This window comes from Notolepis coatsorum (genome assembly GCF_963971535.1).
Source record: "Notolepis coatsorum genome assembly, chromosome: 14".
NCBI classification, from domain to species: Eukaryota; Metazoa; Chordata; class Actinopteri; order Aulopiformes; family Paralepididae; genus Notolepis; species Notolepis coatsorum.
Window position 1 is genome coordinate 112,509,486 of NC_140178.1, and position 22,028 is coordinate 112,531,513.

Here is a 22,028-nt window from a genome sequence, read left to right on the forward strand (position 1 = left end):
GATGAGCCTGGTATGTATTCATGTTGATAGTTGATGTAGGTGGATGGCTGAGTTTAGTATGGCTGAGTTTAGTTTTTGCATACATCTTTTTTTGTTTAATAATTATAGATTTAGTTTTGGGTAACTGCAGAGAGAATTTGAGAAAGGGATGCATGTGAGAGAGGGAGAGAACATTTTTAGTTTGTGTGGACGTCTGGCTGAAATCCACATCTCTCCAGACTACAGAGGGTGCAAGGGTTCTGAGTAGGAAGAGCGTTTGGGTCCTTAACTGTACCCCCAGGTTCCTGAAGGGGGAGCTAGAGAGCCTGAGGAACTCCAAGCAGGAGCTTGTGTCTCTGCAGCAGGAGGTGGATGAGGACACCACAGAAATCATCCCTTCAGCCATGTGAGTCACACACACGCATTTGGACTTAAAGCCCCAATCTGGTATTTTACTATATAAATATGTATGTTCTTATACTTTTTTGTATTATTTAATTATTTATTCTTGTTAGGGAAAGTAAGCGTTTTGGAACATCAGAATATGTGTCTGTTTTAGTCTAGTGTTTACGGTCAGGGGTGCAGTGGTGGTCCCACGCGGTACCACGCCGTCCCAGCAGTTTTCTGAGCAGAAGTATGCGCACGGATGTGCACGCGCGCACACAAAAATGCGTTCACAACTTTCACTTGACTCGTCGCGCCGTGCGCCAAGTACCGGCACTTATCTATCACCTAGACTTTGCATAATTATAGGATACCAATAACATAACAAAGAACGAGACGTGCAAAACCATAATACAAGCCCTGTGGGGGTTTGCTTGAGCTGTGGAACCTCTCACTATGTGACAAATGGTCCCGACTGGAAGGATGAGGCATTAAGTTGTGCTTCAGAAGGAAACTGTCCTTCTGTAAACTAAGTTACATTGTTAATTTAGTTTGTATTTACTTTTCTAGTTTAAGTTAATTCAATTAAAGAAATTGTAACTACAATTACATTTAAAACATTGTTTGTTTTTCAACCATATCTGTTGACAATATAATGTTCAACCATATCTGTTGACAATATAATTTCTTTATATATTGAAGGCTACATCCTGCTACCTTTTTCAGCTTCTCTATTTTAAGGCAATATTTACAAAAACTAAACTAAAACTAGTAATTTCCTATACAAACATGTTTCCTACTATTTATGCATAATAATCATCTGTTCTGTGCGCGCGGCATCCAGGCAGTTCTGATATTACGACTGCACCCCTGTTTACGGTGTAGTGTTTACTACAGACGGTTAAGTGGTGGAAGTGTGGTAGTGAAAGGGTTAACCTTCTGGAGTGTGGTAGTGAAAGGTTAACCTTCTGGGGTGTGGTAGTGAAAGGGTTAACCTTCTGTAGTGTGGTAGTGAAAGGTTAACATTCTGTAGTGTGGTAGTGAAAGGTTAACCTTCTGGGGTGTGGTAGTGAAAGGTTAACCTTCTGTAGTGTGGTAGTGAAAGGTTAACCTTCTGTAGTGTGGTAGTGAAAGGTTAACCTTCTGTAGTGTGGTAGTGAAAGGTTAACCTTCTGTAGTGTGGTAGTGAAAGGGTTAACCTTCTGTAGTGTGGTAGTGAAAGGTTAACCTTCTGTAGTGTGGTAGGGAAAGGTTAACCTTCTGGGGTGTGGTAGTGAAAGGTTAACCTTCTGTAGTGTGGTAGTGAAAGGTTAACCTTCTGTAGTGTGGTAGTGAAAGGTTAACCTTCTGTAGTGTGGTAGTGAAAGGTTAACCTTCTGGAGTGTGGTAGTGAAAGGTTAACCTTCTGGAGTGTGGTAGTGAAAGGTTAACCTTCTGGAGTGTGGTAGTGAAAGGTTAACCTTCTGGAGTGGTAGTGAAAGAGTTAACCTTATGGAGTCTAGTAGTGAAAGGATTAACCTTCTGGAGTGTGGTAGTGAAAGGGTTAACCTTATGGGGTGTGGTAGTGAAAGGGTTAACCTTATGGGGTGTGGTAGTGAAAGGGTAAACCTTCTGGAGTGTGGTAGTGAAAGGTTAACCTTCTGGATTGTGGTAGTGAAAGGGTTAACCTTCTGGGGTGTGGTAGTGAACGGGTTAACCTTCTGGGGTGTGGTAGTGAAAGGTTAACCTTCTGGAGTGGTAGTGAAAGGGTTAACATTCTGGAGTGTGGTAATGAAAGGGTTAACATTCTGGAGTGGTAGTGAAAGGTTAACCTTCTGTAGTGTGGTAGTGAAAGGTTAACCTTCTGGAGTGTGGTAGTGAAAGGTTATCCTTTTGTAGTGTGGTAGTGAAAGGGTTAACCTTCTGTAGTGTAGTAGTGAAAGGTTAACCTTCTGTAGTGTGGAGGTGAACGGTTAACCTTCTGTAGTGAAAGGTTAACTTTCTGTAGTGTGGTAGTGAAAGGGTTAACCTTCTGCAGTGTGGTAGTGAAAGGTTAACCTTCTGTAGTGTGGTAGTGAAAGGTTAACCTTCTGTAGTGTGGTAGTGAAAGGGTTAACCTTCTGCAGTGTTGTAGTGAAAGGGTTAACCTTCTGTAGTGTGGTAGTGAAAGGGTTAACCTTCTGTAGTGTGGTAGTGAAAGGGTTATCCTTTTGTAGTGTTGTAGTGAAAGGGTTAACCTTCTGTATTGTGGTAGTGAAAGGGTCAGCAGATAAGATACCCTTTTCTTCTCTGTGCATGCATTAGGTTTAGGGAACAGCCACACCTTTAGCCTAGCTTAGCGTCATTCACTGGAAGTAGGTGTGCCAGTGTAGCCTAGTTCCCAACAGTCACGACATACACTCCAAATACTACTCCAAAACGTTCCTGTAAACATGTTGTGACCTGTGTATTTACCACGTGGAGAAAAAATAAATAAAAAATTCCACATTTTCGTTTTCTAAGCAGATATATACTTGGAATTTTTTTTTGCTGCACCACTGCTGCCTGTTGTTGTTGTTTTTTTAACAGGGCTTTTGAGGTGATGAAATCACTTGAGTTGTATTTGGAGTGTATTTCGTGACTGTTGGGAACTAGGCTACACTGGCACACCTACTTCCAGTGAATGAACTCCAGAGTAGATGGCAAATAAGCAAATTTTCCAAAAAGTTGGCGTGTTCCTTTAACACTTATTTTAACAAAAGAAAAACCACTTACAGCATATATATATTTTTTTTACTTAAATTTTTATTTGCAGTTTTTCGATAAACAACAAACAGTAAATTTCGACATACAAAATTATAAAGACATAATATCAAAAAATAAATAAATAAAAGTGACACAAATGAGAAAATAAAAAAGGGTGACATGGGTTCTTCGGTCCATTCTATTTTTACATAGTTTATTTACATTAAATTTCTTTTCTTGTTTCCTTTTCATTCTTCTGTGATGTTTCTTTTATATATATATATTGCGTTAATTAGATTAATTAATTACACAGCAAATTATCGCGTTATGAAAATGAACTCAAAATTAATTACAAAAAAAATAAAAATGTAGAATACACATTTACAGACTTTTTTTTAATATGGTCCATTTGCATGTTCTTGGTATCTGATTCTAGGGACATCTATGAATCTCAGGGAATGTATTCCCAGTGTCAGAAATACTGTGGGTTAGATCCACAAAGAATGGATTGCACGGTGCAAGTTGCACCCTTACTTACAATTCATTATGAATTGAAAATGGGGGACCCTGATGTAAACAAGACGAAAGTCTTTCTCTGGTCTGCATCCCCTTAACAATTGTGTGTATTGAGCCGTACTGTATTGTACCCATTCTGCAATGTGTTAATAACATTTTCATTCAATCAATCAATTGATTGATTGATTGATTGAATGAACATTTTATTTTGAGTAAATTGTAATGAACCAAATGAGAATATCAATAAAAAAATGTTTTATTATCTTTGACTGTGAATAACACCATGCTCAAATTGACCAGACCTGAAAAATCTAAGCAAATTAATAGATGGAAGATGATTAAACGGAAGGTTTTGTAGATACAGTACTGAATTCTGCCATCCGGACACATGCAATTTGAAATATGATTATAGAATATAGAATATCAGGCATAAAATGGTTATGCGATTAAAATGCGATTAATTCGATTAATTAATTACAAATCCTGTAATTAATTCGATTAATTTTTTTAATCGCCTGACAGCACTAATATATATATTTTTTGCCCGCTACCTCCCATGCCACCCAGCACCCCACCCCACGGCCGACGACCCCACAACATCCAAGACCCTACTCTCCCGGGGCAAACCGCGGAAACGATGGTCCCCCTCCCCCTACGCCCCCCCCCCCCCCCCCCTGAGCTAAGCCCATAGGAGCCCCCCATATCCCAGGCCGATGCGCGTGCCGCCGGGCCCCCGGCAACACGGGTCCCTTGAATCAATTGGGCCAGCCCAGTAGAGGAAAGGATAGGGGACCCCCCCCCCACCGAGCCAATCCCGCTATTTCCCATGTCACCGAGAGCCCCGACCCCCCCAAAACACAGGACCCCGCCGGGCAGAGCCCAGCCGCTCTGATCCTCCTGAGAGAAACCCCTCCCTCCCACCCTCCTCCCCGAGAAACAGAACACCCCCATATCCTGGTCCACCATGCGCGGAGCCGAGCACCATGAGCTCCCACCCGCCCCCACCAGGCCCCGGCCCACGAGGACCCCAAGCCCAGACCCGCAGAAGGCCAAAGTACCACGCCTCAATGATCCCCCGACCCCCCCCGCGACCCCAAGCCCGGTGACCAGACCGCCACGGCGTCCGAGGGCCCCAGGAAACCCCACCCCCCCCACACCAATCCCACAACACGCAAGGCCCCCCCTCCCCCGGGTCGAACCGCCGGAACAATGCCCCCCCCCCCCCCCCCCCACTGAACCCAGCCTGCCCACCTCTGTACCTCCCATGTCGCCGACATCACCGCATATATTTATGAAAAACTAAACTAACAACACAATAAGAAAAATGAAGTGAACAGAAATAGTTATATGGTTAGCACTCTTACCCCGATTGGCGGTTTGAGGGGGGGATCAGCCCTCCCACTGGAGAAGCCCCCCCCCCCCAGAGACGGAGATATCCCCCAAAGGAGATTCTCCAAGCCTCTCTTCATGTCCAACGTTTTGAATTCTTGTCCTTCATATTTGTCCATGTGCACATTTAAAGCAACTGCTATTCTAACATAACTCAGAAGAAAATAATACTAATGACAATTGGCACTTCCCAGGTAATTCTTTTAACCCAGTTTAACCCCCGTTGGCGGGTTGGAGGGGTAAGGCTCTCCTGGAGAGGGCCCCTCCTATAACGACGTAGATATCCCCAATGGGGATTCTCCAATGTCCCTATTATTGTCCAACATTTTATTTGAATTTTTATCTTTCATATGTTAGTACATTTCCAGAGCTCTCAGTCCGGTCTCCGAATGTGATTCCCCATGTTCCCTGTCATCCCATTTGTGTGTCCTGTGTGCTAGTGTCTACAGTTTAGTCTAGTGCGTGTTATTTGTACTATATGCCCCGAATCAAGTCCCAATCTCCCCAACTAATGCGTTTACCTTGTCTGTATTCCCAGCGGTCTGTGTGTTATCTGCATTGTGTCTCGAGCCATAACCTCCATTCACTATCAAATAATATGCTTAGTTGTGCGTCATGTGTGTTAGTTTCTACAGTTTAGTCTAGTATGTGTTATTTGTATTATATGTCCCCCAGTGGTCTTTGTGTTGTCTGCAGTGTGTCTCGAATCCATTCACTATCACATTATATGCATATGGTATTGAATCTTGGTCGGTGTGTATGACTTCAGTGCTCGAGTCCTGCTTGGTGTGTGAAACCTCGTTATTCAAGTTCTGGCTGGTCCGGTTGGTCTCGGTCCTCTGATCTCGGTTGGTGTGTGTAGCCTCCGTGTTCGTATCTTGGCCGGCCCGGGCGACCTCCGCGCCTGCATCTCGTGTGCGGATGGTCCGGCCGACCTGGGTGCCCGAGTCCTGGTTGATCCGGTTGTATCCAGTAGGGCTGCACGATTAATCGATTTTTAATCGAAATCGCGATTTGGAATGATGCAATTATCAAATCGCAAAAAAAATAAAATCACATTTTTTTTTAATACTTAATAAAAAAAAATTAACCAGGAAGTGAGATACAAGATCCGTTTGGGAGAGGGAGGTAAGGGGTTTTAGATTGTGTGTTCTGAAGTTTAGACTTCAGAGAGGGAGAGTAAAGTACAGAAAAAAAGGTACCGTTGGGTACCGGTATCGATTCCCAGGTAAAAATAAACATTTTCAGGCTCGGTGTCCCGAAAAGACCCATCGCGTAGGTCAGATGCAAGCCGCATTTTACAATAAACCTCTGTGGGGCTGCCTTTTTATATATATATATATATATATATATATATATATATATATATATATATAATCGCAAATGTAATCGCAATATCTGTTCACTTCCCAAAATTGTGCAGCCCTAGTATCCAGCGCCTCCCCGTCCCTCCCCTGGGGGCCGTCCGTTTCACCTCTCCCCAACGCGTAAAGATTTTGCCCAACCCACTTTCAGTTCCGCGTTCGGGATCTGCAATCTGATTGGCCACTGACGTTTCTCTCAGCGCCCAATGTAAACAAGATGCGGCAGGCAGCTCTCTACGCGTCTCTGCTCTCGAGCGAACCCCAACTCCGCCAATGACTTTATGTGCTAGCTACGCTACGTTTAGAAATGCCGGTTCATTCATGCTTTGAGGCACAATTCCTGACAGGATTTCAGAGGGATGGAAATGTCATTCGATGCCGATTGTATCAGATTCATCTGGTGAAATGTAACTAGAATGTTAACTTTAATAATATTGTAGCTTGACAATTTTTTATATGATGACACGATCACAACAAGAAACGACGCTCTCAGCTGAGTCGGTCAGTAGTAGCTAGCTGGTAGAGAGCGAGTGATAAGGTGAAGCACCTCTGTATTCATGGGTTTCATCTGTAGTAGAGTCTAGAGGACTATGAATGCCATGTTGAGGACCAACACAGGTGATCCAATTTGTCTGATTCGCTCTACTGAATTGAATCATGGGCAGTACAATTAATGAATTCATTTGAATCACCTGTGTTGGTCCTCAACATGGCAGGTAGAGGACTACAGATGAAACCTATGAATAGTTTGTAGATAGAACAGCTGATTGACGTTTCATCTGGTCGAATAGGCTATAGGCCCCCCTATAGATAGATCAACAATGGCAAAATAGACGGGGTCTGAATACGGCAGTGTGATTGGCTAGAAAGGGTCACATGACGCTTTCCAAGAGAGGTTTATAGTCCTATACTCCACTCCATGGAAGTTGGGCCCTGCTAATTGACAACACCTGGGGCCTGTCCGAATACTCATCCTTGAATCCTTCCTTCCTTCGTTTCAAGGAAGGACACACGCTTTTACACGTCCTACGTCGTCCACAAACCCTCGTGCTGGAATATGGAGGATCACTGCTATTCAGCCAAGCAGAGGTAAATTTTAGTACATAGTTATTCTGTGGTTTATGGTGGTTTTTATAACAGCTAAGGGGTGTTGTTACCCTAGCAATCAGAGTAATGCATTTCATTCATGAGGCACATTTCTAAAACCTGGTGTGCTGTAGGCCAGGGGTTCCCAAAGTCGGGGTCGGTCGCGAGCCGCCGCGGGGGGGTTGCCATATGATTTAATTTTAATTTTTTTTGCAGTCAGGCCACTGACCTTAGAAGCAGGCCAGGACAGTGTTTCTAGTTGCAGCAGCGCAATAGTTGGATAACCTAGGTGGGGAACAACCAGGAGATCACTGCAACTCACACAAGTTGGAGAACTATCTCTCTCTCTCTCTCTCTCTCTCTCTCTCTCTCTCTCTCTCTCTCTCTCTCTCTCTCTCTCTCTCTTGCTCTCACACACACACACACAAAAGGAGCTGCATGTGATTGGTGGAGGCGGGACCCTTACAAAAAACTGTTGTTGCTAATCATTGACACATGCTAGCCTGTAATAATCCCCCCCAGAAAAATCTACTTTGCATTTGATATATTGCAAATATATGCCATCACACACACTGGCATTTAAATGGTTAGAATTATAAAATTAATATGTGGTATGATCAGGGCTGAAGTTGAATAAAAGATTGTATTATTTTCAATCTGACATTACAAAAAAAACTGAAAATCCATCAAAATCAGTGTTGTTGCTAATCATACATGCTAGCCTGTTTTTTAACAATAATTTGTGATGCCATCACAAACACTGGCATTTAAAGGGTACAAATAAAAAAATGCCTGCACCAGAATGCAGGAAATTAAGTCTTTGTAACAAGAAATGTCCCCAGACCCCCTGCTTAAAAAGTGGCTTGACTGGGGCTATATTTTGCACTATTTCCTGGCCTGAATGATTTCCCCAGTCCGGCCCTGGTTAAAAGCCTCCAATGCTTATTAGTGTGTGTGCGTTTGAACGTGTGTGTAACTGAGGGGTACAATTCCCTGACTGTATTGTTAGATATGATACTTACTACCACTACCTCTTGTACTTTAGACTCTGGCCACCCAGTACTAGGCATAAATAATTATGGTAAACACTCCCACGTAGATGAAACGATCCAACACAAATGTACCAAGTCGAAAGTCTGCGTTTAATAATAATTAATACATAGCAAAAGGTATGTAGAGCAATCACTTAATTACATTTATGATTTGAAATAGGATGCACTTTTATGGCAAATGAGTATTCGTTGGCATATCAATAGAGAACGTCCAATCTCTGGTGGCGCAGGCGGTAAATATACAACCTGGAATATTTAAGGAATAATAGCAATGATACTTCAATGATTATAGAACTGGATACACTAGGGGGGAATTCCGGTCGCTTGTAAGACAACTGGAGAAGGGGGGGGGGGTAGAGTCTGGCTGCGTGTAGCTGTTTCGCAACAGTAAGTGACTTCCGGGGTAGGCCTGATTGGCCCCGACAGGCACGTGACGCGCAACTTTCTCTGCCGCGCGGCACGCTCCGCGGAGCCCTTACGGAATTACGTAACCGTCCAAATACGCCATGACTCTCATTCGGCGCTATAGCTCACCTCGCAGAGCAGCGGTCCTGCGATCCTGCGGTCCGTTGTTGGTGAGTTCGAATCCCATCAAATCTTTTTTTTTAACGTGATTTTTTTTTTAACGTGTATTCTTTCGCCGGTTAAGGTTAGGCATGGTTAAGGTTAAGGTTAAGGTTAGGCATTGTTTCGGAGTTGGTTAAGGTTAGAACGGTTAAGTTTAGGCGCTGTTAAGGAGCTGGTTAAGGTTAGAGTTTGTGTTAGAGAATGGCAATATTCTTTCTATGGTTAAGGTTAGGCATGGTTAAGGTTAAGGTTAGGCATTGTTTCGGAGTTGGTTAAGGTTAGAACGGTTAAGTTTAGGCGCTGTTAAGGAGCTGGTTAAGGTTAGAGTTTGTGTTAGAGAATGGCAATAGACAGCCTATTTCCGCGCGACAGCTCTCAGCAGCCTCGTTGCGCGTCCTGAGTTTGCCGCGTCACGTGCCTGTCGGGGCCAATCAGGCCTACCCGGAAGTCACTTACTGTTGCGGAACCGGTACACGCAGTCTGGCTGTATCCGTCTGGCCGAGGGTATCCTGGGAGAACCCACGGTTGTGCGGCTCGGTGCCTCAGCGATCCTCGATCCACAGATGAAAGCAGTTGGACTCTCTGTGGGCCGGCTTCCTTCGGTCCACGATGGAGAGACGTGAAGCGACCTCGTCGTGTAGAGCGTCTCCTCACCTGTCGTCCTCTCCGGGGGGGGGTTTTCCAACACACGGCAGTGTTGGTCTTTATCCATAGAATAATCACTGTATACAAAGCATAATCCGTGCCTGGGAAGGCGGGCTGTCGTCGGTAGAATAATCCGGTATGCAGGTCCACTCGCTCGTCGGCTCTGGGGCTCCTCGGGTGCAGCCTCACATGGGGTCGGCCACCCTGGATAAGCAGCCAGTTCTCTGCCCGAAACGATGGGGTACTGACTACGATAGTATTCTCACCGCACGAAGCACTACATATGAATAGACTATTATTAGCTTAATAGACTACGTCCAACTCGACGATATAGTGCCAAATATGACTATTCAAATATTAATATACACGATGTCTCAATACCGATGGTAGGCCGAACTTGGCCTTACTCCCACACGTGGCGTCGCGGGGAGGCTTTACGTCTGTCACTCTATTGGAGGGTAAGAAACTGGACTAAAAAGGAAGTCCTACTTTAGTAGCGCAGTATATATACGCACTATGAACAAATAGTACCGTTAGTGGTGCGGTAGCCAGATTCCTACGCGGAACTAGGACTTGTTCGTACATGTTGAGCGGTACGTTTGAACTGGGTCTGGGGGGTATGGCAGCCTGGCACCAAGGTCTCGACCAATAGTCGAATGGAGACTATTATGGGATGTTCAGTAGGCTAGAATGGATATTTAATGCATATTGTACAAGGAATATACAAGGGATATCAGGGAATATTAGAGAATATACAAATACAATTAAATATATATATATAAATAAATATATATATTCGGTTTAATCTGGCCCTTCACAACAGTGTGCATGTTTCAACCATACATTTCCATTTATATATATATATTTTTTTCCCTACTATAATAGTGGTGGTCGCGGTTCTCTGACCCCGTTATTTTTGGGTCGCGGCCTGAAAAGTTTGGGAACCCCTGCTGTAGGCTACATCATAAGCAGGGCTTATACTACTAGTCACACAGACTAGTAGTCACACGGAAACTAATTGTTTGACAGACTAGTGGAGCAAAGCTTTCAGTAGGCTATGTAATTGAACCCATATAATTCTCAAAAAAATTTAGCCTACTAAAACATATATTTGTGACAAATACAATATTTGGCCGGTAAAAAATATACTTGGCCGGTGGATTTTTTTCATCTACCAGTCCCCCTGGCGGGTGAGCCAAAAGTAAATTTTCACCCCTGATCATAAGATATACAGTATTTGTATACCTAAATAGCTAGCCTGCTGTTTTTGTGTTCATTTGGACTTTAGACTTGGTGGTGGGGGTTGTGATGACTACCCAGCGAGAGCACAAGACAAGAATATAGAGGACTACCCACAGTTAAAGGTAATCCCTGTCGTGGAATATGATCATTCCTGATCTTTATGTGGGGGTCTTAAATTACCAGTAGGCTAATTGCATGTATCCTGTAGGGTTGGCTGCCTGACAAGTTTCCGCTTCATGTGTGCGGGTATGAAGAAGAGGTGGCCCCATTAGGAGACCACACTGGTTTCGTGTCTACAGTATGCGTGGATGTCCGCACTGTGGAACAGGCCAAGGAGTGGGTGAGGTTGGTGAACGAGTCATCTGGGGTGACATGGAGAGTGGAGTGTACCCGACCAGGGATGGGGCGCTCTGTCCTATTCAAGGTAAGAATTGTGTTGTCAAAACGTCTTACTGTCATTTGTTAGATTACCATTTCTGTCTTTCACCCATACTGCTAGCCCATACTGCTAACCCATACTGCATTCAATCAAAATGTTGCGCAGAAATGTTACCGGTGCCAGCATAAGGTGCGCAGCATGTCATCCAAAAACACCGGCTGCCAAGCTACCATGGCATCCAAAAACACCGGCTGCCAAGCTACCATGGCTGTTACACTAAAAAATAGAGGAATGTACCGGTGAGTTTGCACTATACAATACTTATAATTCAATTGTTTTTATGGACATAACAGTTGGGGCCTAGTTTTTATTGTTAAGTTGATTTTGATTTGTTTTACAGGAGCAAAGACCCACACATCCCTCATTTCCCATTGCGCGTTCGCATTGTGAATAGGCACAATCATGATCTCCATGTTGGAGATGCCATCCGCTATAGAGATGTTGGACAAAAGGCCATAGACACATTGACGGGGTTATTTGCGATTGGCCACACCCCTCCTTCTGCTTTTGCTGTGCTAAAGCACGATATCAAAATCGAACAAGGAGACAACTACGTCTATGCTGCAGGCAACAGAGAGATCTGCCCAGAGAAGTCCTATGTGCAAAGGTAAACGTTCAATTATAAACTCCAGTACTGCCAAAATATTCATAACCATGTAGATGTTCATTGAATTGGAATTGTATGCAGTTACAATTCCACCAACTAAATTAGTGTTCTATGCCAGATTATTCCAAAAGGTGTCCAAGGACCAACTTGGCACCCAGAGTGGCCAAAGTATGGTGGAAGCCCTCGGTCAACAGGTGGAAACCTACAACGAGAAGTGCCAGGACAGCTGTGCTGTAATGGGAACCTCTTCTCAGGGAGCCCCATTAATTGCGGTGTGCTCTCCCCTGATGAAAAAAGTGCACCACCAGGTATTTTGGCTATTTGTATCTGTATACTGTGATTTTGTCATGGTGTTCCATTCACAGTGGTGCTGAGGTGGCAACTAAGTAACACACTAACTAACACTAACTATGCCTGCCTCTGTCTGTCCGTCTGTGTTTGTCGGTCTGTCAGCTGAAGCACAGTGGCGAACTCTGCTTTATAGATTCATCAGGGAACATGGATAGGAAGAACATGCAAGTTTTTTTGTTGCTGACACACAGCCCTGCCGGAGGTCTACCGTTGGGGATCTTCTTCTGCCAGTCTGAGGATGAGGAGACTATTTTTGAAGGGTTACAGCTGCTGAAGAATTTGATTGGAGAGAGGGCCTTTGCTGGCAGGGGAGCAGCAGGGCCACAGGTATTCATCACGGATGACTGCACGGCAGAGAGGGGAGCCTTAGGGAGGGCATTCCCACTAGCCACTCCTCTCCTGTGCTCCTTCCATCTGCTACAAGCAGTATGGAGATGGCTGTGGAGCAAGGAGAGTCTGGTGGTGTGCAGAGACGGACCAACTCTGTTCACTCTGGTTAAAGAGATGCTCTACTCCAAGGAGATAGCAGAGGTGGACAGGCTGTACTTGGAGGCGAGAGAGCACCCTGTTGCAGTCAGGTTAGTGCTTAGACAAGTTTGCTTATGTTTAGCTTTACACAGACATTCCCACAATCACACAGCAGTCTTGCAAATTCGGTGCAAGAAAGTCAGGAGGCTTGTGTTTGCATACTTCATATGTGTGTCTACCTCTTCATGAGCCTGCTGTCATTACATCCATGTAAGTGCATTTTCTCTGTTTGTTTCCTTATTTGATCAATTGCAGGTATGAAAAGTACCTGCAGTACATTGAGCGCCTGTACAGTCGCAGGGAGTGTTGGGCACTCTGTTACCGGGACAGCTGCGGTCTCCTCACCCGGGGAATTAACACCAACAATTTTGCTGAAGCAGCGATGCGGGTGGTCCTCAAAGACAAAATCCTCCAGAAGACGAAAGCCTTCAATCCAGGCCAAGTGTTTGACCTCCTGACCTCGAGGCTGGATGTCTACTATGAGGCCCGCATTGTGGATGTTGCCCTCGGACGCTGGGAGGCGTACCAGAAGAGGAGATTCCTTCCCCAGGATTGCAACCACACTGCATCTCAGATTCAGCAGGTACTATATCTCAAATGCATACTTTTAGAGATTACTGCAGTAAGCAGTGCAGATTTAGCCATTGTATAATGTCCCTTGTATGACTTATGATTTGTATAGCTTGAGGACAACACGTATGAGGTGAAGGGGTCGGTGAAGGCCCAGGGGACATACATCGTGGACATGGAGATGGAGCTGTGCTCATGCCCGGTAGGACAAACTGGGGCCCCATGTAAACACCTGGCAGCAGTGGTCAAGTTTTACAGTGTGGATATGTCCAGCACTTTCCTCCCCACAAGTCCGGAGATGAGAGCAGAAATGCTCAAATTAACATCAGGAGGTAAAGCTAATGCCTTCCTTTTCACAATAAACCGTACACAAACACACACACACCATAAGATGTGAAATACTGTAGTTGTTGATATGTGGATGTCTTTTGTGTCAACAGAAGCCACCCCCCCTGGACCAAGCAGTACGCCCATGGAACAGCTGCAAGAAACCGGTTAGTTATGAACTGTCTGTTTGTGTCACTTTCTCACACACACACACACACACACACAGTGGCGTAGGGGAGGCCCCTGCACGCCCCGACTGTAGGCTATCCTCTTAGATTTCGTAATGCGGGAACAGGACGCAGAGGGCGGGGCCCCCTCCTCCCTCCCTGCTATGTTGCTAGGCACTCCGTCCCCGTCATGTGTACGCTGTAGTACAACAGTGTATCATTATAATGATTTGCTCAACTGCGATAGGGCTAGCCGGCTGATAACTAATGTTCATTGGCAGGCTGGGCAGCGTTCAAAACAAAGCGGGACGCGCTGGTAAAAATGAAGCGCAAATACCCAAGCAGTGCTCAGAAAAACAAGATGAGAGCGAAAGCCGAACAGGAGACGGCAAAGCTACCAAAAAGAACATCATTGGTCCAGCAGGCAGCAAAGGTAGACTGACTCTAACGTTACTGAAGATGCATCGGCACTCGGCAGTAAGCTCTTCACCCAGCCCGGCCACCACTAGCAACCCCCCGGTCAGCTCCGAGTCCAGGCAGACAGCAGACACACAGCCCAGCCAGGCCCCCACCACGCTGTCGCTACAGCCGCCGAGACAGGTTAGAATAATATAACGTTTTATTCGCCATAACCAGTACGAGTAGGCTACAGGTTACATTGGAATTGGAATCTAATCCGTAAATTTTTTAGTACATGGTTTAAATTGTGCGCATAACGCGCCATAAGTTCTATAGATAAGAAATTACCATTATCTATATCACCTATTTTCTCTCACTGACTCCGGAAAGCAGAGTTGCGAGAGGCCAGTGTTAGTGTACTAACATCAGTTATTCTGGTTAGGACCTCGGTCCAAAACCCCAACTCTCTCGTAAAACTATCGGATGATATTTGCGCCGCAATGGTCAGATTATGTTTCCACCGCCGCGTATCATAAACGATACATGCTGCCAAATGAGAGCGAGATAATTCTTGTTCTTTAGAGAGACCCTGCCAATAATTTATTCCTATTCTCCACGCTTGGTGGAGGTGATGGGCAGACACCGAACAGCCAGCACAAAATTATGTTGTGTCTGACCACTGTTTGTTACTTTAGTTATTTTCCCCCCTATGTAAAGCGACCTTGGGTCTTTTGAAAGGCGCTATATAAAATGAAGCTATTATTATTATTATTATTATTATTATTATTAACGTTTTTAATATTGAGAGCCGACACTAGATTTAAAGAGTGTTGGACTTTGCGCAGAAGAATGCCAGGAGACGTGCTTGTATAAAATAATAGGCCTACTACAATAGAAAGCAGCTCCTGGGGGGGCAGGTGGCGCACGGAGATTACGTTCGTCACAAACACCGGGAGACACTAGGATTCGCCTGTTCGAATCCAGCTCCCGGCGTTGCTATCAGCTTGGCTGTCCTCTCACGCTGATACAATTGGCTGTATCAGGGGGTGGGAAGCTGAAGGGTGGGTCCTGGGCGTTGTGGACAGCGACCCCTACAGTTCGGTCGGGGCGCCTGCTCAGCGAGGGTTGGATCTGAGGAGAGATAGTGTCCCAGGCTGCACATGCGTCGGAGGAAAGCATGTGACAGTCTCCGGTCTCCCGGACCAACAGTAGGGGAAAGTACGCAACAACCAGGAAGGGTGGGATGGGAGAAAAAATCGGGAAAAAGGAGGGCAAGAAAGATAATAAAAAAAAAATATAAAAGCAGCTCCTGACTGCATCCTCTACTATGGGTGTCAAACTCATTTTCACAGAGGGCCACATCAGCATTATGGTTGCCCTCAAAGGGCCAAAGACCTTATAAATGTTATCGGGCGTTGTGGACAGCGACTCCTACAGGTCGGTTGGTGCGCCTGCGCAGTAGAATCAGGAAGTGTCAGGGGCAGCGTGAGCCTCCCACGCGTTACTCCTCGCCACTGAGAGATCGAGCTGCGCAGGTGAAAAGATGCGACTGCTGTTACCTCAAGTACCGGAGGGGACTTGTGCTATGTATGACTTAGTCCACATTGCAGCCGGCTTGTGGGAGGCAAGAAACAGCGTCCGTGACAGGGGAGGGTTGAATTGGATGATACGAAATTGGGATGGGAGAAAAATATAGAAAAATGGGAGAAAAAGTGGATCAAAAAAATTAATGTTGTAATGTAAAATAAATGTAGCTACTCATTTACATATTGTTAAACATGTTTCTGTATTTATTACTTATTCAAGTTATACATTGCATATGCATTTGCATAGATGTAAAAATATATGTTAGCTCATGTTATTTTAACAAATAATTTTAGTTTATCAGAACCCCATATTACTCCATCAATCAATGATTAAACCATTCAAGTAAATAACAAAGAAGAATATCATCAAATACAAGCTATGACATTAAGTTTGTTCAAAACCTTTTTGTCACAGTCAAGAGGGGCAGAACTAACAACTGTGAGCTGCAAAGAACACGTGGGACAGATGTAGCAGATGTTACAAAAACAAATGGCTGCACACAACCTTGCAGAGGCCATACATCCAACTAATGCAGTGTTTCTCAAAGTGGGGGGCGCGCCCCCCAGGGGGGGCGCAGATGCATTTACATTTACATTTACATTTAGTCATTTAGCTGACGCTTTTATCCAAAGCGACTTACAAGTTCTGTACGACAAGCCATCAGGAAGGGCACAACTCTATCAGCTGAGCAACAATGTTCATCAAAGTGTTGAGTGCTACAGTGTAGGTTAGTTTATTAGGACAAGTGCATGACAGTACGGTTAGTTAGGGTTAGATTTTTTTTTTTTTTTTTTTTTTTTTTTTTAATTCAGATAATGGTTGAAGAAGTGCGTCTTTAGTCGACGGCGAAAGATTGGACGTGATTCGGCTGTCCTAACTGGGGTGGGTAGTTCATTCCACCATTGTGGGGCAAGGACTGAGAATAGGCGACTTCTCTTTGATGACCCTCCCGGAGCTTGGATAGGAGTAGGTCTGAGGCGGCCAGAAGATGCAGAGCGTAGGGGTCTTGAGGGTGTGTAGTTAGAGACCATTGACCGGAGGTAGGCGGGAGCGGTTCCCTTTGCCGCACGGTATGCTAGGTCGAGGGCCTTGAAGCGGATTCGTGCAGCAATGGGGAGCCAGTGCAGGTCCCTAAGAAGTGGGGTGACATGGGCCGACTTCGGTAGGTTTGAGATCAGGCGGGCCGCTGCGTTCTGAATGAGTTGAAGAGGCTTAGTGGCAGTGGCCGGGAGGCCAGCGAGCAGTGCATTGCAGTAGTCGAGGCGGGAGATGACTGTTGATTGGACGAGGAGTTGGGTGGCTTCTTTTGTCAGGAAGGGGCGTATCCTTCTGACGTTGCTCAGGAGGAATCGGCAGGTTCTGGTCGTCGCTGCGATGTGAGCAGAGAAGTTCAACTGGTCGTCGAGGACAACACCAAGGTTCTTGGCGGTCGGGGACGCAGTCACAGCTGCATTCTCGACTGTGATTGAAAGGTCGGTTAGGGGGGAGGATTTGGCCGGCAGGTGGAGCAATTCTGTTTTGCTTAGGTTCAGTTTGAGGTGGTTGGACGTCATCCAGGCTGAGATGTCGGACAGACAGGCCGAGATCCGCACAGAGACGTGGATATCTGAGGGAGGGAAGGAGAGGAAGAGTTGAGTATCGTCGGCATAACAATGGTAGGAGAAGCCATGAGACGTGATAATGTTACCCAGTGATTTAGTGTAGAGGGAGAAGAGAAGGGGTCCTAAAACCGAGCCCTGGGGGACACCCGTCCGCAGGGGGCGGGTGGCCGACAGGGTCCCTCTCCATGACACTTGGTAGGAGCGGTCATTGAGGTATGATGACAGCCATGTCAGCGCAGAGCCAGCCACTCCCATTCCTGCGAGGGCCGCAAGGAGGATCTGGTGGTTGACTGTGTCGAAGGCTGCAGATAGATCTAGGAGAATCAGGACAGAGGAGAGGCCTTTCGCTTTTGCTAAGTGAAGTGCCTCTGTGACCGCAATGAGGGCTGTCTCTGTGGAGTGACCAGTCCTGAAGCCTGACTGATTAGGGTCTAGGAGGTCATTCTGTAAGAGATAAGTAGTAAGTTGGTTGGATACAGCACGTTCAAGTGTTTTAGAAAGGAAGGAGAGAAGAGAGACAGGACGGTAGTTGCCTATGACAGTAGGGTTCAGGGTTGGTTTTTTTATGAGCGGCGTGACTCTGGCTTGTTTTAGGGAGGTGGGGACCACCCCCGAGTTGAGTGAGGAGTTGATGGTTGCAGTTAGGAATGGGAGGATGTCTGGTGCTATGGTCTGGAGGAGTGGGGAGGGTAGCTGGTCCAGCTGGCAAGTAGTCGGACGGTTTGACGTTACCAGTGTCAGGGTCTCTGCTTCTGTAATGGGAGAGAAAGATGACAGAGTGAAGGATGAGGTTCTCGATTCAGCATTTGGAATGGGTGGGGGTTGGGAGAAGGAGCTGCGGATGTTCTCCACTTTTTCCTCAAAGAAGATCGCAAAGTCTTCGGCAGAGAAAGATGAGGGAGGGGGGGGTGGGGGGGGAGTGAGGAGGGAGGACATGGTAGCATGCAGTTTGCGAAGATTCTTGGCAGAGGCCTCGATCCTATGGTGGAAGAAAGAAGCTTTGGCATTAGTGATGGTTTTGGAGAATGTTAACAAGAGGTTGTGATATGTGTCGATGTCAGCAGTGAGGCGTGACTTTCTATACTTCCTTTCAGCTGCTCTCAGGACCTGTCTTTGTTCTCTCACTGGATCTGTCAGCCATGGACTGGGTGGGGAACGGCGGGCAGGTTTCTCAACGAGGGGACAGAGCTTGTCGAAGGAGGTTGCCAGGGCTGAAAGGAGGGTGGAGGTTGCCATCTCTGTGGAGAGAGCAGAGAAGGTGTCACTCAAAGGTAGAGCGGATAGTATGTCAGAGGAGAGGGTGGAGGGGGATAGGGAGGGCAGGTTGCGTCTGAGTGAGACTGTTTGAGTTGGGGTGAAGACCTTTCGGTTAAGCATGAGAGTTAGTGAGAAGGATATGAAGGAATGGTCAGATACATGTAGGGGAGTTACCGTGGTGTTAATGATGCTGGAGTTACGGGAAAATATGAGATCCAAGGAGTTGCCTGCTTTGTGGGTGGGAGGCATGGCAGTGGGAGTCAGGTCAAACGATTGTAGGAGGGAGACTACTATGACTGACTGAGATGAGTCAGGCAGGTTGAAGTCGCCCAGTAGAAGGAGAGGGGTACCATCTTCCGGTAAGGAGCTAAGAAGCATGTCCAGCTCATCTGTGAAGTGATCGAGCGGACCTGGAGGGCGGTAGAGTGTAACAATGGTGAGATTGAAAGGATTAGAGACAGATACTGCATGATATTCGAGAGAGGAGAGTGACAGTTCTGGGAGTGGTGTTACGTTTGTAGCCCATGAAGGAGATGTCATGAGGGCAGTGCCTCCACCCCGCCTGGAAGGTCGAGGTGTGTGAGTGAAGTTATAGTTTGTAGATAATGCTGCAGGTGTTGATGAGTTATTGGGGGTTATCCAGGTCTCAGTTAGAGCCAGGAGCTGCAGATTTAGACTATGGGCGTAGGCAGTAATGAAGTCAGCTTTCTTGACTGCTGATTGACAATTCCATAGATGCATGACAGGGGGGGCCTTGAAATTTATTTAAAAAAAAATTGGGATTACAGAAAATTATCACTAAAGTGCTATCTGTTGCAGCTGCACTGTTCTCCATGAAAATACCATTTCTCAAAATCTGAAAATCATTATTTAATAAAACACAGAAAAGGATCACCAAGTTACTCTGGATAAAAAAAACTTTTACAGACTACATTGAGACAAAGTTTCCTGACACATCTCCATCCAAACTCTTGGAAGAACTCTTTGAAATCTCATCTGATACCACCTAGAGAGCTAGTTTCAGAGTGTGGTGCAGAGTACCAAGTATCTCATCTCATGGCCCACCAAGTATCTCATGATGCAGCAGTTAAGGTGTTGATACCATTCAGCACCACATACAGTATCTGTGTGAAGCTGGCTTTTCATCCATGACAGCTCTGAAAACAAAATATAGGGCCAATTTGAAAGGTCACGATATTGGTGTTATTTCAATAAATTTAAACATGGCCCATTTCATGACTATTTTGGGTACAGTACAGCTCAGTACACACAATTGTTAAGGGGATGCAGACCAGAGAAAGACTTTAGACTTGTTTACATCAGGGTCCCCCATTTTCAATTCGTAATGAAATTGCTATTATGTGTCTGCATGAACACACAACTGTAACTGTACTCAAAAATAACAAAATAAGGGTTGTCTCAGTTCACAACTATATTTGTCAAGTTTTGGGTGGGACTTGTTTGCGTCCCTACAGCTTCTTATTCAATTGAGCGAGATGCTCGGTTATGTCACACAGCCAGTTTGCATCTGACAGTTCAGACAATATTTCTTCAACCCTTTGTTACCTATTCCGCCTGGATCTTTTTTGTATTTTGGGCTGTAAAATTGTCAAAGAATGTCTGAGGAGTAAGTGCTTTTGGCTTTTTTCCTTTGTTACTTCATCAATACCTCAGATGTTCAACATACATGTGTGTAAGAATGTGTAATAACTAAGGCTGTCAAAGTTAAAGCTTTATTAACGCATTAACCCACAATTCTTTTAACGCTGCTATTTTTTAACCTAAGATTAATGTTTAAAAAAAATACCAGAGCTCTTGGGGGCCACATCAAATGACGTGGCGGGCCACATTTGGCCCGTGGGCCATGAGTTTGACACCTAGCCTATAGCATGTGTTTTTTTTTTTTTTTGTAGACTACTTTTCTTTTATACAGGATTATGTTATGTGAACCGTTCCATTGTGTGAACTCAAATTATGATATGGCTATAACGTTCTACAATACCTTCATGTTACAAAAAATACAAAGCCACTTGTATTTGTCAACGAATGATGCCTGAAAAAATAAACATTTAAAAAAAAAAAAGCTTTAAGTGTCTATCCCATGTCACTTTATTATTGATTTAGGGGAGTGGGCGGGGCCCCATGGTCCGACCTGCGGGGGAGCCCCGAAATATTGTGCAACGCCACTGCACACACACACACAGTCACACACGCACACACTAGTTTAACTATGTAGGATTCCCTACTCCAGCCACAAGTGTTAAATAGGATATAATAATATGAAGTATGTACATCCTTGAAGTTGTTCAAACCCTGTGACTACAATACAGACAGACCATTCTAGTTCTCCTTGGTTCAGCAGAGAGAAATGTGCATAATGGTAATTATTACCTATACTATACTGCATGTACAATACCAGCATACACATTCAAAATAAACCTATTCCCTTCTTATTGTCACACATTCAGATGATGACGACTCTGATCTGGCGGATCAGAGTCTCCTTGGTTCAGCAGAGAGCAATGTGCATAATGGTAATTATTACCTATACTATACTGCATGTACAATACCAGCATACACATTCAAAATAAACCTATTCCCTTATTGTCACACATTCAGATGATGACAACTCCGATCTCGCAGAGGTGATCTCAGACATGAGGCGACGCAGCCGGGACCCCCTCTTCACTGCTGGACTCAAGGCCATGTCAAAACAGTATCTGCTGCTGAAGAGAAACCCTTCCGCAATGTTGTCAGCCCTCCACACATACGGCAAGTCCGAAGTTGCCAGCCGGCTCAAGGAGGCGAGTTCCAGCTGAGCGACCTGGGAAGCAACACAACCTGAGCTTGTCGGTGGCTTTGAACACTAGTGGGGCAAAAAAACATTGAAGCTCATAGTTTTTCATTGTTCAAGAGTGGATATATGTTGCAGAACATGCCTGTTAATTACCTTTTAAATATCTGTTATGTGGTTACATATTGCTAAACCTACCTACGTAGGCTGCTTAAGCATTAGATCACGAGGAGGAGTGGGTTAGACTCTTTAGATCACGCCTAGGGGTGGTTGTTAGAGACCCCCCTAGGCGTGATCTAAACAGTCTAACCCACGACTTTAAGTGGTCTAATGCTTTTCTACAATGGCCCAAGCCACCCAGCCCTATTGCTATAAAATAAACAGGGTAATTAAAGAAATGCGGTTGTGGGAGGGTTAGACTCAAGGGTGGACTGTTTAGAATCAATACATTTGCATGCCATTGTAGAAATCTCT

At 45.2% G+C, this 22,028-nt stretch overlaps 1 protein-coding gene across 1 annotated transcript in view; it reads left to right on the top strand.

Moving 5' to 3' along the window:
* LOC311240718 (uncharacterized protein) overlaps nt 1-21,579 on the top strand; it is a gene marked incomplete at its 3' end in the record, with an annotated part of 57,234 nt that extends 35,655 nt beyond the window's left edge. Inside the window, exons 5-16 of the mRNA XM_084329292.1 lie at nt 281-385; nt 7,338-7,424; nt 10,974-11,049; nt 11,136-11,351; nt 11,472-11,605; nt 11,707-11,973; nt 12,092-12,281; nt 12,427-12,902; nt 13,108-13,435; nt 13,535-13,754; nt 13,863-13,916; nt 21,380-21,579. Coding sequence (XP_084185418.1) covers nt 281-385; nt 7,338-7,424; nt 10,974-11,049; nt 11,136-11,351; nt 11,472-11,605; nt 11,707-11,973; nt 12,092-12,281; nt 12,427-12,902; nt 13,108-13,435; nt 13,535-13,754; nt 13,863-13,916; nt 21,380-21,579 — 2,353 coding nt within the window. The remainder of the gene's footprint in view (nt 1-280; nt 386-7,337; nt 7,425-10,973; nt 11,050-11,135; nt 11,352-11,471; nt 11,606-11,706; nt 11,974-12,091; nt 12,282-12,426; nt 12,903-13,107; nt 13,436-13,534; nt 13,755-13,862; nt 13,917-21,379) is intronic.
* Nucleotides 21,580-22,028: the final 449 nt, after the last annotated feature.